A 19,230-nucleotide genomic window follows, 5' to 3' on the forward strand; every position below is an offset into this window, starting at 1 on the left:
TACAATTTCAGTTCAATTTCTGATCTGTTTACTTTTGTTTTACAGTTATCTCAAAATTCCTGGATACAGAACAACTACTTTCAGTTTTGGTACAAATTCCAAAGCAGGATACAGTATGTTTCAAAATACACCTTAGATGATCAGTTATCTGGCTATAACATGCAATATATAAATGTGATATCTGTAAATATGCATGATAGGATAAGAATTACAGAATCACTAAGGTTGGAAAAGACTTGTAAGATCATCAAGTCCAACCATCAACCAGAAAACACCACTATGCCCATTAAACCATGTCCCACAATGCGACGTCCACACATCCCTTGAATACCTCCAGGGAGGGTGACTCCACCACTTCCCTGGGCAGTTTATTCCAGTGTCTCACCACTCTCTCAGTAAAGAAATTTTTCCTAATATCCAGCCTAAACCTCCCCTGGCACAACTTGAGGCCATTTCCTCTTGCCCTGTCACTTGTCACTTGGCAGAAGAGACCAACACCCACCTCCCCACAACCCCCTTTCAGGTAGTTGTAGAGAGCGATAAGATCTCCCCTCAGCCTCCTCTTCTCCAGACTGAACAACCCCAGCTCCCTCAGCCACTCCTCATCAGACTTGTGCTCCAGACCCCTCACCAGCTCCGTCGCCCTTCTCTGGACGCGCTCCAACACCTCAATGTCCTTCTGGTAGTGAGGGGCCCAAAACTGAACACAGTATTCGAGGTGCAGCCTCACCAGCGCCGAGTACAGGGGCACGATGACTTCCCTACTCCTGCTGGCCACACTATTTCTGATACAGGCCAGGATGCCGTTGGCCTTAGCCACTTGGGCACACTGCTGGCTCATAATCAGCTGGCTGTCGACCAACACCCCCAGGTCCTTTTCTGTGGAGGAGCTTTCCAGCCACTCATCCCCAAGCCTGTATCATTGCATGGGGTTGTGGCCAAAGTGCAGGACCCAGCACTTGGCCTTGTTGAACCTCATACAAAGACGAAGGTGCAGAAAAAGACTGCACCTTAAAAAGACATGGAATATTGTTATTGTGGATTGAGAGTATATCTTATTTTACAACAGTAGAAGATTTTTATAGGGAAACGTTAGAAAAACTTGTGTTTGCTTCAATATCACATTCATCTTAATTTATGCAGATTGACTTCCAAAAATGTTTACTTTTTCATCACTCCCCACCTTTATTCTTCATAAGTGTACATCCTATTTGACAGTACTAGGATGAGAGAGAGGAATTTTCTTCACATCAGCATAAAAGAAAAAAGTGTATAACAGAAACTTACTGTCTTATTTTTGGAGGTTAATACAATTTTTGATAGCCTAAAGAAAATTAAGCATCTTTCTTAACTAAGAAATTATTTAATTTCTAGTTTCATGTAATACAAATCAATACAAATTAGCCTTTATTGCCTGAAAAATTATTTTGAAAAAGGTTGTTAAGAAGCACTCTGACTTTGCTCAGCTGTGCTTGTAATGCAGAGAAATTTAAATCTGTATTCAATTACTAAGTCAATCATGTAAACATACAAAGCCAGAAATGGGACTTACCTCTTAGTTTCCAAGACGCAGATGTTGTATGAGCTAAGCGCAGCTTTTTCATGCAGGAGCTAAGTGTTTCCTCTGAAAAACAACCAGCTGACAGAAAGCAATATACTCACTCTGAAGTTTTCTCAGGGCCCTGCCTTACGGATTTAAAAGAGTGCCCTGCCCTTACCTGTTGCCTTAAATCACACATCTTACAAGGCAGACCAAAATGAAATGCAGATAAAAGCATTTATTCAGAAAAGCATAACTAGACAATAAAGGTATAAATGCTTACAACAACATAGTTTAATTGAAAGACAAGCAATACTTTGTCTGATTATGTTAAGGCTTCAGCAGGAGGGTATTTTATCCCTTATACACTTGACAGTGGCAGCCATGGTTTCAGTCTGTGTGAGTGCCTTAGGCCTCATGTTGCATCCATTAGAGTGCATTCAGGAACTTGACCAACAGAGAAAGCTTCCATCACAGATCACCTTTGGGAGAATTACTGAATATACCTTCAGATTCAAGTTCCTTAGAACCCCTCTTTCCTCCTCAGTATTTATAGCAAATTTCCCCTTTGAAGTCTTTAAAGAGCTTGAGACAGATTTAATCTTTCACCTTGAAAATCATGCTGTAACATTTTTAACCAGGAGATCGTTGTGATTAATTAAACTAAGGTTTCTCTTCCTTCATTGTGCCATGTGTCTTTGTTAGACTGGAGGTCAGCTCCTGTTCTTAACTAGTCTGTAAACAAAAATCGCTGAAGGGGGTAGAAAAGCTCTCTCCCTCCTAGTGACTACTAACATGTTTCAAAGAAAGGTTATTTTTTTTCATCAGACCTTGCCTCGTATATCAATCTGTATGTTAACACATGCAATACAAATACCAAAACAGGATAAATACATGTAGCTTACTACTGGATCTTGATTGAGACCAGACAAGACAGTTCACCACAGTGAGCTTGAGATATCGGAACCTCAACTTTTTTCTACTAAGTGTATTGTAACCATTCCATCGTAAGTTACATTTGCCTACTGTACTTGAGTAGGATATTTCTGCCAATGCTTTTGAGGCTTATGCTTGCCTGTGTTTATGCTGGTATGCCAGCATCATAGATATTTACAATTCTCTCACCTCTCAGTGTCTTCTCACATGCTGACTTACCTGCTTAGATAAATGGCTTGTCTAATGCCAGTTAAAGAAATCAGGTACAGACTCCAGCAGGACTGTAATAAATGCAGATAAGTCTCTCTAATGACTGTAATAAATGCAGATAAATCTCTTTAATGACCTATCCAAAAAGCTGAATGTTTATTCCTCCCAGCTTTCCTTGTAGAGATCCGTAACATGAATGAAAGATCAGCTTTATGACTAAAACTGTCAGAGTAGATGCCTTTTATATACATAGGACCATGTACACCAAAATTTTAACTGCAGTGTTTTCAATATATATATAATATAGCAGAGCTTACTATTCATGCAACAGACATGTTCATCCAAGTGCTAACTCAGTTGCTTTTATCAAATGCTAGATGAACCCATTCAATATGTTCTACTCCCACTCTCCATAAAAATTTTCACTGCAAAATGTTCCACCAGTCAACACATGAGGTGCTCATCTGAAAAGTCTACACTTCCAATCACTAGAAGTGTGAGTGGTATGTTCAACATGAGCATTCTGTAATCCTAAGGAGGACCATCAACTGACAATCTTGCTGAGATGTGTTACTTGACAAATCCTGTCATCAGTGAAATCAAGTACTTCCTCTTATGAAATCTGCATATATAAGCACATTAAAGGTATCCAGACAAAAAAAGAAAAAAATTTCCATAAAAGACCCTCTTATCTCAATCATGAAGGATCCTTAGAAGTTGGATCAACATCCAGCTTCTGGTAGAAATGAGGACCACCTGCTCTGGATTACTTGGTCATCCATCTGAAGAACAAATTCAATAGATTCTGTGCCTGATGAAGTTCCAGGCATGTGACAGATTGATTCCTTCTCTCACAGGGAGAAGGTACCAATATTTTTGGTTTAAATGAATTTCCAGGAAATAAAAAAGTTAAACTAGGGCTGATCCACTGTCATAGCACTTAAATCTGTAGGACTTGAGTCTCTAGCACAAAACAAAAGTCAACTGCTTCTCTGAATCGTCATGCTTTACGTATTAGAGTGACTGTGGACAAACTAATTTCAGATGCTGTAAAGGATAGGTTTGCATTTTAGTCATTAATGAATCATAAAGAAGTAACATTATATAGAAGAGTTATGAGATATCGACTGTGGTTGTATTCATTAATTTTCTCCCTTTGACCCTAAAGCGCCGCATGTACAAAGATCCACTTTTAACACCAGTTCAGTTAAAGTTCCTGTAAGAACTATTTTAGCAAAGGTACATTCCATTCTGAAATACCAACTCTTCATGTATGACCATATCATGTCCAATTCCATCATGGGACTTAGACCCCAAATTTATTTGCAGATTAGGCTCTGCAGAGGGATCTGGACAGGCTGGATTGATGGGCTGAGGCCAATTGTATGTGGCTCAACAAGGCCAAGTGCCGAGTCCTACACTTCAGTCAAAACAACCCCACGCAATGCTACAGGCTTGGGGATGAGTGACTGGAAAGCTGCCCGGCGGAAGAGGACCTGGGGGTGTTGGTTGACAGCCAGCTGAATATGAGCCAGCAGTGTGCCCAGGTGGCCAAGAAGGCCAACGGCATCCTGGCCTGTATCAGAAATGGTGTGGCCAGCAGGAGTAGGGAGGTGATCGTGCCCCTGTACTCGGTGCTGGTGAGGCCGCACCTCGAATCCTGTGTTCGGTTTTGGGCCCCTCACTACAAGAAGGACATTGAGGTGCTGGAGCGCGTCCAGAGAAGGGCGACGGAGCTGGTGAGGGGTCTGGAGCACAAGTCTGATGGGGAGCGGCTGAGGGAGCTGGGGTTGTTCAGTCTGGAGAAGAGGAGGCTGAGGGGAGACCTTATCGCTCTCTACAACTACCTGAAAGGGGGTTGTGGGGCGGTGGGTGCTGGTCTCTTCTGCCAAGTGACAAGTGGCAGGGCAAGAGGAAACGGCCTCAAGTTGCGCCAGGGGAGGTTTAGGCTGGATATTAGGAAAAACTTCTTTGCTGAGAGAGTGGTAAAGCAATGGGAGAGGCTGCCCAGGGAAGTGGTGGAGTCACCCTTTTTAGAGGTGTTCAAGGAACGTGTGGACATGGCACCGCGGGACGTGATTTAGTGGGTATGGTGTTGTTTTGTTGATGGTTGGACTTGATGATCTTACAGGTCTTTTCCAACCTTAGTGATTCTGTGATTATGATTCTTCTGTTCATACATTAGCATAAAGAGTTATTATAAACGAACGAGAAAAGATTTCCCATGGGGTTATACTCCTGTGTTCATGTTGAAAACTGACACTAGATTTTCTTGGAACCAAACAATGTGCTTATTTATGTTGGTTTCTTAAACTCCTCTTACACAGTGCATATGTACTGCATATGTTATGCTCTAATATCAGCATGTTAATGGGACATACAAAACAAGGTAGAATGTGTATGTGGACAAAACATTTTGAAGAGCGGTCATTATTGTAAGCAAAATTTTTAAACATTTATTGGATTTTTTTTTTAATTACATGGGCAGATGTTTAAGAATATAAATATATATAATTCAACCAAATTGGTTATGTTGTGTTTAACAGCATTTATGAAAAGGGCTATGCTTCTTAATTACGATGCATAATGTATTCACTTTGAAAGAGTCTACAAGCTATGCAGAGCTTGTATAGAGCTATGTATATGTAGAAGATTGAAAGAAGTTTTCATGGCTTGGATTAGCAGAGTGTTCTCAGAGTCAGTCATTATCAGTGCAGACATAGGAGAATATTAGCTACTGATGGGCAAACTATCACAGTAGGCAATGTAAAATTTAGTTAAACAATTTTTTATGCAGTTATACATAGAGTTGTCAAAGTGAGCTTACAAAGTATTTTAGCAATTTTCATTAAAAGTATAAATCTGTTAAAGTTAAAAGTATGAGTTCTGCTAGTTCTTAAGTACTTTTTTAAATAGGCAGACATACAAACATCTCCAATATTTGTAAAATTTTTCAACAGGTTAAAACTGCTGAATCAAAAATAACTAATTTAATCTACCTGAAGCATACTCTAGAACTTGTGGAGCCTCTAAAAGTAAGCTGTCTTTGTCTTTTTTTTTTTATAAAGGACAGACTGTTTTGTCCTTATTTTTATACAGTGCAGTTTGTTAAATTTCATAGAATATAGAATAGAATATCTCAAGTTGGAAGGGACCAATAAGGATCATCAAGTCCAAAAAAAAATTTATATCTTGCAGAACACAGTACTGCCAACATAGTCTGTCAATTCTTAAGCCAGTTGAAAATACGCATTTGAGTCTAATACTCTTAAGAACTGGATTCCTACCATTACCCGCATAATTGATTTTATAACAAGCATTTAACGGAAACTCCTGCTTACATTCCGTAAGCTGCTTATGCAGCCACAAATAAGCCTCAGTGAATCTAAGAACTTTCAGTCCTTGAAAAGGGCTACAAAAAGAAGTAACTTTTCATGTCCATATTTTAATCTTCAACAGGCTGCTTTAAGAAGTTGTAACACACCGCTACTAAAGGCTTATTACAATTCTCTTGAAGATACAAGGTATTTATCATAATACTTTAGCTAGTATTTTAGAAACTCTCATCTTTCTTAAGAATGTCTGTAAGATTAAAGATATTGCATCTTTGCTTATTTGTAGTTACAGGTATAGCTCAATTTTTTTGCCTAAAAGCTGATTTTAACTGTCAAAAAATCTCATCTTCAACTAACAAACAAATACAGGGAAAAAGCAAAAGAGGAAGTTAGCTATGATACTGCAATTGCTGATGAACTGCACTCCATTAGAAATAATTCTGAAAAGACAGAAGTAGTGGTTTCCTAGAATCCTCATAATAATGCAAAAATCAATTGTTGCCTGTATATTTCAGAAATAATTTATATCTCCCAAAGATTTGAATGATCTCTTTGGTCAGACTTGGGTATAGTCATATTTCATTCTGACGCGAAAATAGACATGAAATTTAGTGTTTGGTTGTAACAGTAGATAATTTGCTTCAGTTATTTGTAATACTCTTATTTGTAATTTTGGGATGATATTGCAGATAATCGTAAAGTATTATGTAGCTAATTAGCGATACAACTAATATTGCAGATTTGGAATTATACTTGAAAAGATTACAACTGTAATTAATGACGATACAAGGTACACAAAAGGATGTCTGAGTATGAGGACCCAGAAATGCTATGCTGTTAAGCCTAACATCAATGAATTCCTTGACATAGCCCGTAGAACATACACAGAAATTGTTGATGACATAGCAGGTATTCTAAACCAAGATTCTTATTTATTTGGAGTTCAAAAGTACATTGCACCTAGCATATGGAAGCCATGTAATCATATGTATATTTATAACCTCATATGTAAAAAGTATTAGTATAAACCGATTTGTCATTGATAAGCAACTGAAGTACTTTTGAGATACATACTGAGATTTTCCTTTTGTAGATAAAACCTCAGATTTATTGTAATGAAGCTGAACAATTATATTGTGATTCCTATATTTAAAACTCTGTTGCTCCTTATCCTCTAAAAGTACAAAAAAGTTAATGTAAAAGAATTATTCCAACTAAAACATTCTGCATAAGACATGTAAATCTTTGTTTTAGTTTCTTGAATTAAAATATCTAAGTTCTTTGTTCTTTATATTTTAAGCAGTCTTGATCTATATGTGGACTACTTTTTAGCCAAGCTAATAACAGTTGGAAAATACAAATGAAAGGAATTTTAGCATAATGTCTGTTACTGTGCTTTAGTAACCTGCCTGTTTATCATTAAGTCAAAATAGAAGAAAAACAATTATTTTCTGGAATGGGTCTCCTTTTTTTAGTATAAAATGTTGATTTCTAGCTAAAGGACCGTCTTCTTAGTTTACTATATAATTGGAAATTTAAAAGAGCATCAGAAAATTTAGCATCTGTCATAAGTTGTGAGCTTCTTGTTTCCTTCTAGTCTTACATTCTACATAGTACACAGTGAAAAGTACAGACGCTATTGTTTTTTATTTCCTAAACCTTCCAAAATTTGGTAGCTGCTAGGATTCCAGAATGTGTGAACAGATGTGTTCCCCTTGCCCATTTTCACTGTAGCCCACATTCTTGCAGAAGGGATTCTTTTCTTTTTTGGTCTTTACTGGATTAAAGTGACTCCAAGACTGAAATACTGATGTCATCTACCTGGACTTCTGTAAGGCCTTTGATATGGTCCTCCACAACATCCTTGTTGCTAAATTGGAGAGAGATGGGTTTGACAGATGGACTAAGGAATGAGAAATGGATATGAGATAGATAAGGATTTGGCTGGATGGCTGCATCCAAAGAGTCACAGTCAATGGCTCATGTCCAAGTGGAAACCAGTAACGAGTGGTGTCCCTCAAGGGTCCGTACTAGGACCGATACTATTTAATATCTTCATCGATGACATAGCGGGAATTGAGTGCACCCTCAGCAAGTCTGCAGACAACACCAAGCTGAGTGGTGCAGTTAATTCATTAGAGGGACAGGATGCCATCCAGAGGGACCATGACAGGCTTGAGGAGTGGACCCGTGTGAATCTCTTGAAGTCCAGCAAGGCCAAGTGCAAGGCCCTGCACCTAGGTCGGGGCAATCCCCAGTATCAATATAGGCTGGGGGATGAAAAGATTGCAGAGAAGGTCTTGGGGATACCGGACTTGGGGATACTGGTGGACAAAAAACTGGATGTGAGCCGGCAATGTGCACGCACAGTGCAGAAAGCCAGTCGTGTCCTGGCCTACATAAAAAGAAGCGTGGCCGGCAGGTCGAGGGAAGTGATTCTGCCCCTGTGCTTTGCTCTGGTGAGACCCCACCTGGACTACTGCATCCAGCTCTGGGGTACCCAGCGCTAGAAAGACACGGACCTGTTGGAGCAGGTCCAGAGGAGGGCCATGAAACTAGTCAGAGGGCTGGAAACATCTCTCCTGTGAAAAAAGGCTAAGAGAGTTGGGGTTGTTCAGCCTGGAGAAGAGAAGGCTCCGCAGAGCCTTTCAATATGTAAAGGGGGCTTGTAAGAAGGAGGGAGAAAGACTTTTTTTACCAAGGCCTGTATTGACAGGACAAGAGGCAATGGTTTTAAACTGAAAGAGGGTAGGTTTAGATTGGACGTAAGGAAGAATTTTTTTATTATGAGGGTGGTGGGATGCTGGAATGGGTTTTCCAGACAAGTTGTGGATGCCCCATCATTGGAAGTGTTCAAGGTTAGGTTGGATGTGGCTTTGAGCAACCTCATCTAGTGAAAGATGTCCCTGCCCGTGGCAGGGCAGGGCTGGACTAGATGATCTTTAAAGGTCCCTTCCAACCCAAACCATTCTATGATTCTATATCTAGAATGTCCTAAGTTGCTCGTTGTGAGTGGTTGGAACATGAGAGTGGGCAAGCTTAGAGCAATGAGTCGCAGGGAAACACCACTAACTAACTCCATCCTTTCTTCTTGCAGGAGTACCACACTGTTAACCTCTTTGCAGTATTCAGAATTCCCATGATTTAACAGTACATCATATTCTATCATCTAACAGTTTCCAACATATGATATCTTCTCAGCTAGGAACAAGATGGATTTAAGGGGGGGATTACAAATGTAAAGCATTACCCTCAGTCTGGGGAAAGGAGATAGCTTAGAAGTAAAAACTGAGAGTCCCTAGTCTACAGTTCATATTCTGTCTACTGGTTAGACACTGATGCTGAGTGCTTGAGCAAGCTTTCCTTTCCATAGTTAGGCCCACCTGGGAGTTGGTCAAATGCATGAACTGTCTTTAAAGAACACATGAATTTATCTGGCTCTCCACTGGAACTTTTTCCCGATAGCTTTATGCAGCCAGATTTGTTACATTAGTATGTTACTTAAATAACTCTGTGGAGACCCATCTCTAAGGCCTTTTGTCATGTTACTTACCTAATACATTCAACGCCTATAAATCACATTAACAGTATGCATCTTTGTACCAACACAAACATGTATGTGTGTGTATGCACATGAATGGATGTAATTTGGGTCAAATCTTTATTTGTGGTATGTAGGTATGATAACACAACTTGCAGAAAAGTACAACCTACCAATGAAAACAAGTTTCAGCTCTGCTCGTGGATTTTTTATCCAGATGACTGTTGATTGTTCAACATTACCCAATGGCCAACTTCCTTCTGAATTTACAAAGGTATCTGTACTAGATACATTTTTTTCATAATATGTTTGTACACTTAATGCATATAAAAGATACAATACATTAATAAAACACACATTATAGAGTAATTTAAGCAACAGTTAAAATAATTTCAGTGAAGATATCTAGAAGTAAATGAAGGTATAATTGGTATATTTTTATAACTTCCCTATTTCTAGTTATACTTAATACAGTCAGAAATATGCAGTTACATGCAATTGTGTTGTGTGTAAATATAAAGTTGCATATGTTGCTGATAACTGCATTCTCTTATATGGATTTTTCATAAAAATTTATATGGGAAAAATGAAACCAGGCATTGTTTTTTCCACTTTTTTTTCCCCTGTAATGTTCCCAGTTTGCTTTTTAGAAACTATTTTTGTTTCTGATAATACAGCAATTTCTTATTGTTGGTTTGAATTCCTTGTAGATAACTAAAATGAAAAACACATACAGCTTCACTTCAGCAGATTTAATAAAAATGAATGAAAGATGTCAGGAGTCCCTGAGAGAAATATATCACATGACCTACTTGTAAGACCATTTAAAGCTTTTTAATATTTGCTACCTACATTTATTTTGTCCAATTAACAGCTAATTACATGTTTTCTTAAAGCTATCTTTCTGTTAAGTTATGGCTACTTACAGAAATAATCCAAAGTGACACTGGTCAAGTGTACTTCCTGAGACAAAAAAACCCACGAAGTGTGTATTGTATTAAACAAATATATAGGCATTTATTAATAAGGGTGGCCGTCATATTTATTAAATTTTTATGGGTGAATTATCTACACAAAATTACACAATTAATTAATTAGTTTTGTAATGCAGAATCGTTACTTTTAATCAGTTCCTTGCATTTACAGTAGAACTGTCTGTTTCTGTATTTTATCCTTGCTGCATGTCATGTTGCTCTGCTGTCTATTTCAGAAGACTTACTAATTGTAATGTTGCATGTCAATTTTATGGAAATTCTTTCTAGAAACCATGTGGGGTTTTTATTAACTTGAAGGCCTAAGGGAATTAGAGTCGCATTTGATGTGTTGATAAAACATACTTGATTCCATAGCTATACTTTTAGTTCATTCTTTTTGTGAATCTTTCTTATGAGCTGTTGGTATTTGAGCTATGTGTCTTGTGTCTGATAGCAGAATTCAATCTGAGATGATGGTATAAGATCTTAATTTGCTTCAAAGAAATGTATACACTTGCTTGCATCTGGCAGAGATGATTGCATTTTATGAGTAACCTCCCATCCCAATGTATGCAGTATGAACATTATTAACTTGCTTTATTTCTGTAAGTTGTATAAAGTGACAGTATGTACTGTGCAACAACTAAATCAGTGTCCTATTTCAGAATAGTGTGTAAACTACTGAACGAGATCTATGAACACATTCATTGCCTATACAAGCTGTCTGACACTGTGTCAATGCTGGATATGCTGCTTTCATTTGCCCATGCCTGCACTCTTTCTGATTATGGTAAGTTTCTTCTTTGATTCTGTCATAGGCCAGGTAAAGACCCTCCTGTTGGAGAATATCCAGGCTGTTTTGTCTGGTTCTCCAATTGCTAAGCCCACGTAATTTATTTTTCTGGGTCTCAGTAGGCTTCAGGTGAGTGTCTATAGTCTATCCGTGCCAGTCTTGTGCTGATGTTCTTTCTGTTTCCAGTCATTGAAATTACATTCTGCCATTTAGCTGCTGTAAGCCTTCACAGTCAGTCTTTTCAAGGTAGCCAGTTTAAGCATATTCTATTCAAAAGCACGAAGTCTGTGAACATTCTGAGTTTACACTTCTGTTCTAAAAGGGCACAAGATAATCTAAGCAGATCAACATTAAGTATATACCGTAAAACAAAATATGTGGCCACCTTTGTTTATCTGTTTCAGTTTCTGTAGCACTTTTAGACATTTTTGGAAGTAGAGTCTTCTAAGGAATCCAGGATCATGTGCTTACCTGCATATTGTTCATCCTGCTTCCCTAGCCTAGTTCTGCAATGTACAAATGAGCACATTGTCTTCAATTAATGCTGACCGGAGATACTTATCTATAGTACAATACGGTGTAGATACTAAATCAGGTCTGGAAGCCATCTCAGGAGGTGTATTAGTTCATCATTACTGATGCTGCTAGGTTAATTTCCAGTTCATGAGCAGGATGATTTTACTTTGCAGTATGGACTGTGAATCTTCATGTGCTGATGATTCCAGTTACAGCACGTGGATTAATACGTAACTGAACAGTAACTGATATGCTTGAGGCATCACAACCTTTTCATGCCAAATGAATCAGAGCACAAGTTTTCTTCAGCAGTAATAACAAGACCAAAGCCACTTAGCTTCTCCCATACACTTGCAGTTTGCACAGCCAGGCATGAATGTGTACCCACCAAAAGAAATGGACTGTCATTTGTAGCCTTCAGTCCCCTTTGCCACTGGACCATCTCATCTAAATCATTAAATGACTAAAACCTACACCAGGTAATTAAAGTTCCCCAATGTTTAAACCTGAAGAACTGTTTTGGCACTTTTTTCTTGAAGGCTGCTCCATTTAAACAGACCACCAAATTTAACAACGCTTCTTTGTTAGCCTGGGGTACTGCCATTGAGGTAGACAAAGAGGAGGCATACCGAATAGGTTCGGAAAAGAACTGTATTCTGACAAAAATACATACAGATAGTCACAGTATCAAATGGATCTATGTAGGCATAGTATACACCCAAATAATCAATATGATAAAATATAACAACAATAGAAGGAATGCTACTTCCTTGTTTCCCATGCTTATATAATAAGGTATATATGTAGTACTAACAGAGTTCATGACCCTTGTACTTTAGATGCTCACAGCAGTATAAAAAAAAAATTATTAAAAATATATTAGCTATGAAACTGGCTTTCAGGTTTTCTGTTCTAATTACTTTTCAAGTTTCGCTCTTTATATTTTTCTTTATTACTGGAGTCCAACCCTACTTACTACAGAACACAAACACAGAATGTGAATTTAGAAATGAAGTGTTCATTATGGGGTTCTTTTTGTAGTAGTAAATCATGAACACTTGCATGACAATCAGAATCTATACCTGAAAGTGGCTGGTAATTCTTCCCAAGTGCTGCACGTTAGTCTTGCTCACTACAAGAAAGTAAAACTCGGGGACTCAGGACCACAGAGTTTGACTTCTGCTCTGCAAGAATTAGTTTGTTTCAAAATGCACTAGTTTAATAATGTAAAGGTTTCCATACTAACTCCACAATGTTTTATATCCTTTTTCTCATTTAGTTCGTCCAGAATTTACGGATACTTTAGCGATCAAGCAGGGATGGCATCCCATTCTTGAAAAGATAGCTATGGAAAAACCTGTGTCTAACAACACGTATCTGACAGAGGGTAATAATTTTGTCATTATTACCGGACCAAATATGAGTGGAAAATCAACATACCTAAAACAGATTGCTCTCTGTCAAATTATGGCACAGATTGGTGAGTAAGAGTGTACCATAATAGTAATCTTATGCAGCACATTTATTGTTCTCTTGTTAAAAATATTTATGGAGTTGAACGATTTGGCTTCTAAAATAAGATTCTCTCTAAATAGTAACAGGTAATTTTTAGACCGTTTGCTCCTACCAGCTCTGGTGTTGCTGACAGAGGCCACTGCAAGGTTTTGGGTCTGCCACTGGAAACTTATGGGGCCCTGTCTGTGTATCTGGAAGCCTCCCCTGTCTGTCTTTAGGAGAAACACAGTTGTATGCTTTCATTCTTTGGAGCACCTTAACCCCATCTGGCACCTCACGCTAGATTGATAGCGAGAGTTCTTGAAGTATGCCCGTCTGGCTACGTATGTGTTGGTCTTCCAAAAGGAATAGATGAACTTGAGCATACCTCAGTTGCGTAGAGAAACACGCTTGCAGCCAAGTAGAATTAACAGATAAATAATCAACTACTTCAAATAAAAGTAGTAATAAATACTGCAAGGTTTGATCACTAAAATTACTAAAGTAAAACAAATATTTGTAAAGTCTAACTGAGACTCATCCCTATACTCAGGAATTCCTCATTTTTACCTTAAAGGTAAGGCTGGTAGCACAGGAGAAAGACCTTAATAGGCTGACCCTAACTCTACTAGAATGAAACTACTTAACAGTGTGTTTGTGGGCCCAATCCCCAACAACTGCAAGTTCTCCAGGAATTGCTCTCAAAAACATGAATTTAATATGAATAAAGGAGACTGTAAAGTTTTTTGGCAGGTTTCCTGTTCTTCTCTATTCAATAAAACTAATAGGCCTCAAAGTCTGATAAAGGCAATATAATCTTGGTTTTGGGAAAATAAGATTCCTTGGGATTAGTAACTCAATGGCTACAGAAATGTAAATTAATCCTAGTGTTTATTCTTACTTCTGCATCCCTTTAGACGGACACACAGCTTCAGACATATGATTTCTTAAGGTTCTACTGATGAGCTTCTTTAATTATGGTATCTATATAATATTTTTTTTCTTATAAAGTAGTGGTAGAACATAATCTTATGAAACTTTATAGAATAAGATGCATTCTTTACAGTGCCTAAAGACCAAGTGTAAAACTGGTTTTTTTTTTCCCACTGACATTCAAGCAAATTGGCATTTGTCACACTGATATGAGAAAATTTGTATTTTACTTGTTTTGTAGGTTCTTATGTCCCAGCAGAGTATTGTTCTTTTCGAATCGCAGAACAAATTTTTACCAGAATAGGTATGGATGATGATATAGAAACAAATGCATCAACATTCATGAAGGAAATGAAAGAGGTATTAAACATAGCTAATCCAGGGTCCAAGGCCATTTTTACTGTTAAGTTAATAGAAATTGTACTAGTATATTTCCACTGAGAGAGCGTACTTTGAAAAGTAGTCAAAAATTCAGCGTTCATCTGTTACCTTGATGATAAACCGCAGAAAACCAGGCATATCTTAAATAAAACGATATCCCAATACGAGTAAAAATCAGTGCTCTGTTTGACAGTAGTTTCAACGTTTTGCTATTTCTTAGACCTTAAATGATTATTTGTAGGAGCCTAAGCTCTCTCAATTCCCTCTCCCAAACTGATATGATTTTGAGGGAAAGTGATAAAAGAGTGCTGTAGTATGAGTCTTTGCTTGATTAAAATTGACAGCTATTTGAAAGCTGTGAAAAGGTAAAATTTGTGGATCTCACAAGATTTTTTAAAATTTCTGCATTAAGTTTCGTCTGAATAACATAAAGTATTCCTACTAGCAGCAGTATTGCTATTAGGGTTTTAAAAAAATGCATTTCTAGGAATGGTAATGCATTAAATATTTTCCTAGATAACATACATCATACAAAATGCTAATGACAAATCACTCATCATAATTGACGAACTTGGCAGAGGTACCAGTGCTGAAGAAGGTATTGGTATTTGTTATGCTGCCTGTGAATATCTGTTGAATTTAAAGGTAATTCTGTTTTGAAAAAAATTTAAACCTTATAAGAAAGTAAATATAGTATTTTCTCATAATTTAACTTCAGTTTTGTAGAGATTTTTTGCCTAAATGTGATATTTTTCATAACTGGTGGATAGTAAAAATTAGATGATAGAGAAAAAATGCTGACATAAACTGCGCTTCTGTTCACTGGCTGTTGTGATTTAACCCCAGTAGGCAGCTAACCACCACCCAGCCACTTGCGCATTCCCCTACATTGGGATGGGGTGAGGGTCGGAAGGGTAAAAGTGCAAAAACGCATGGGCTGAGATAAAGACAGTTTAATAGGTAAAGCAAAGCTACATGCACAAGCAAAGCAAAATAAGGAATTCATTCACTACTTCCCACTGGCAGGCAGGTGTTCAGCCATCTCCAAGACAGCAGGGCTTCATCACACGTGACGTTTACTTGGGAATTCAAACACCATAACTCTGAACGTCCCTCCTTTCTGCTTCTTCTCTACAGCTTTTATTGCTGTGTCATACAGCGTGCAGTATCCCCTGGGTCAGTTGGGGTCAGCCTCCCAACTTCTTGTGCACTCCCAGCCTGCTCGCTGGCGGGGCAGGGTGAGGAGCAGAAAAGGCCTTGATGCTGCGCAAGTACTGCTCAGCAGCAGCTAAAACACGGGTGTGTTATCAACACTGTTTGGATCACAAATCCAAAACATAGCACCATACAAGCTACTATGAAGAAAACTAACTCTATCCCAGCCAAAACCACTACGCTGGTCACCATCTTTTTCCAACTTGCTTGCAAGCTTGCATTTCTATCTAGAAAGAGAATAACCCAGTCTCTTTAGTTTTGCTTAGTACAGCTTTGCATGCTTGAATGTTAAAGGTGAACCTCTTTACCTGGCTGTTATCTTTCCAAAGTACAGTGGTAGTTCCACACAACTTACGAATTGGTCACAGAGGCTTAGGTTAGAGGCTTGTTTAGAAAAGTGGAAGATGGTTTTAGATGGGTTGGAAGTTTCACCTCTATTACTAGTTATGTGATCAACCTCAGGTTGTTGTCAGCTTTTTGAAGTAAGTGTGTAGGTGTTCAGTTTCTCATCACAGTTTATTCAGAGTACTTTTGTTGTTTGGTTTGAAAAGTTCAGGTATTTTCTGTAGCTTGTACTTTTGGCAAGACGTTCCTTGAGAGTATTACGGCAACCATTTGACAATCATTCAAATTCATCCTAGTCAAATTTTGTGAGCATCATGGATTTCCTGGTACTTCTGATATTCTTTTCCTTCTATTGAGAAAGGAGTGGGAGAATTCCCAGTTAGAAAAGATCTCCTTGCCAATGGCAGAACTCATCGCTTAAAGGTTTTAATTTGTTTTAGTAATTTAAAGACAGCTTTTCAGTGTTTTGGAGGAAAACCTGAACATCTGTGAGCTCATTTAATTTTTCTTATTTATTGTCATTTATTCCAGGATAATTGACAAAATAAATTTTCTTTCTTGTTTCCTTATTTAGGCATTTACATTGTTTGCTACACATTTCCTAGAACTGTGTCATATAGATGCTTTATATCCCAATGTGGAAAATTACCATTTTGAAGTGCAACATGTGAGAAGCAGTGCTGGAAATAAGGAGAAAATTGCTTACACTTACACACTCTCTAAAGGATATACAGAGGAAAAGAACTACGGTAATGAATTCCACTATGACTTTAACTTAGTAAATATTTTATAAGATACTATTTCAATTATTAGACATCTAACAATATTTTTCTGCTGACAGATTTCTGCTGAGTTTGTATCCCTCTCATAGAGTAACAACTGCAGATCTGTAATACGTTCCAAATACTTAAGTAATCATGTAGTGAGATAGGAGTTTGGGGTAGTATGAAGAACTTTCATGAAATTTCACAGTGAAAAAAACATTTTAGTAATGTTGGTAGTTACGTGATTCACTTCTCTTTGAATGAGATGAGCCATTCTGAGCACACAGTACTTGAATTGATTTAATCTTCGCATATGGAAGCAAGTGGAAGTTCTGGAGAGACTTAAAGCTGTGAATGCTGAGGTTTGTGTTATGTAAAATTCTCTTATGTGTCTGCCATAAGTAATGATATATCAGTTAAATAGCAGCTTGGCCCATTTTGATTGGCAAAAAGGAATCAAGTTTCTTTAAAAAAGGACAGGAATTTTACTGTGTATCAGCCTAAGGCTATTTTGAGAGGTTCCACTAAAGCATCAGTGTTCTCAGGAAAGTGGGTTTACTTCTCTTTTAACAGATTGACAGATTATGGGTTAATAAAGAAATGAGTGAGTGACAATAATGCATCGCTACACGTTTTAAAGAGTTGCATAAATCCGTATACTTTCCAAATACTAGATTCTGAAGTTGGATCCTTGATTTAGGTGACATTTAATCAATAGCTACACATGACTTTTGCAAGCTAGTGGTAACTGAAGACTACAAATTATTCCAGTCAAGCTTCAATTAACTGGAGTTAAAATGTTTCTGTATCGGAATTGCAGAATAAGTTTCTTTACCTTTGGCAGCACAAGCTCAATTTCAGATGCTACACCACCACTAACTCAGAAAAATCGTATGTTTAGAGAATATTCTCAGAGAACAGGAGACCTTTAGTAAGTCAGTGTTGGTGTCTTGGCTTTACCTTACTTGAGCAAAGTTACATTCTAAGAAAGTGTGCAAGGGCTTTTCTTGACCCTTTTTCGTTTACGCCTACAGTATTAAAGCACCCGATGAAGCACAGAATTTCCTCAGAACATCCAGGGCCACAGGCAAAGGAAAAAGTAAAAAAATCATGTTAGGGCAGAAAAAAATATTTTACATCTCTTTCTTTTCCTGAGTATCTGGCAGTTTGGCTACTGGCAACAGAGTAGAAGTTGGAACATGACATCCATATCCAGTGGATGTCTGGATTTAATGGAGAGCACATTTAGCACACCCTCAGTATTTTCTGGCCTGCCAAATTAAAAAACTAAACAGAGAAAGCTGTTAACACCACTATGCCATTTTTTTCCTTTAACTTCTAATGTGTCTTATCTTGACCAGTTACGGTATTACCAGCAGTAACTTCACGTGGAAGTTTATCTTAGAGGTAGCGTTACAAGAAAGTAGGCATTTTATTTTGTAAATCTCAAACCCATATTGTTTATTTAAAAAAAAAAAAAAAGACAAAGAGAAAATGTATATCAAAATTATTTTAATAAAAATGAAAACTTCATCCTTTAAAAAATAGGCTAAGTTAATTCTGGCAGACATAGTATGGAACATAGGAAGAAAAAATACATAAAAAATCCTGATTTGTGTTTTATATGTTTAGGATTAAAAGCTGCAGAAGTTTCCTCCCTACCATCATCCATAATTTTGGATGCAAAGGAAATCACAAATCATATTGCAAAACAAATTTTGGTATGTACTAGAAAATTATAATACTGTAATTCACAGTTTTTATAAAATTCAAATATATTTTCAGTTTCTAAAAGTATGTAGGATAAGCACTGCCTATGGTTTTATGAAAACAGATTTCATTAAAATTTGTATTTCTGCAACCAGTTATAAAAGATTATACTGAAGGTCACTGTTAGGAGACAACACAAAGCAGTCTTTAGGGTTAAGGAGTATTGGATGTAATGTTGGTGTACAAACCAAGAATCAGGAGATCAGAAATAGGCTGGAAGATAGCTAATATTAGTATTTTAATAATAGAACATAATTTATTTCATATTTTAATGCATGTGTATGTTTTTAAGAACAGCACAGGCAGAAAAGCACTCCTGAGATGATGAAACAGAGAGCTGTATACCATTTAGCAATGAGATTGGTTCAGACTGCCAGAAATTCTCGATTGGATCCAGACAGTTTGCGTATATATTTGAAAGGCTTGAAGAAAAAGTATGAAGCCAGTTGTCCTACACCTGGACAAAATTATGAACAACAGTAA

At 37.5% G+C, this 19,230-nt stretch overlaps 1 protein-coding gene across 1 annotated transcript in view; it reads left to right on the top strand.

Annotated features, from left to right (window-relative positions):
- Positions 1-19,230, top strand: part of MSH4 (mutS homolog 4) — a 44,216-nt gene that overhangs the window by 17,707 nt on the left and 7,279 nt on the right. Inside the window, exons 8-20 of the mRNA XM_059821597.1 lie at positions 46-113; positions 5,647-5,721; positions 6,146-6,210; positions 6,761-6,930; positions 9,700-9,836; positions 10,273-10,376; positions 11,202-11,326; positions 13,125-13,325; positions 14,514-14,632; positions 15,170-15,298; positions 16,788-16,962; positions 18,610-18,698; positions 19,045-19,226. Coding sequence (XP_059677580.1) covers positions 46-113; positions 5,647-5,721; positions 6,146-6,210; positions 6,761-6,930; positions 9,700-9,836; positions 10,273-10,376; positions 11,202-11,326; positions 13,125-13,325; positions 14,514-14,632; positions 15,170-15,298; positions 16,788-16,962; positions 18,610-18,698; positions 19,045-19,226 — 1,639 coding nt within the window. The remainder of the gene's footprint in view (positions 1-45; positions 114-5,646; positions 5,722-6,145; positions 6,211-6,760; positions 6,931-9,699; positions 9,837-10,272; positions 10,377-11,201; positions 11,327-13,124; positions 13,326-14,513; positions 14,633-15,169; positions 15,299-16,787; positions 16,963-18,609; positions 18,699-19,044; positions 19,227-19,230) is intronic.

Source organism: Gavia stellata, chromosome 10 (genome assembly GCF_030936135.1).
Source record: "Gavia stellata isolate bGavSte3 chromosome 10, bGavSte3.hap2, whole genome shotgun sequence".
Taxonomy (NCBI): domain Eukaryota; kingdom Metazoa; phylum Chordata; class Aves; order Gaviiformes; family Gaviidae; genus Gavia; species Gavia stellata.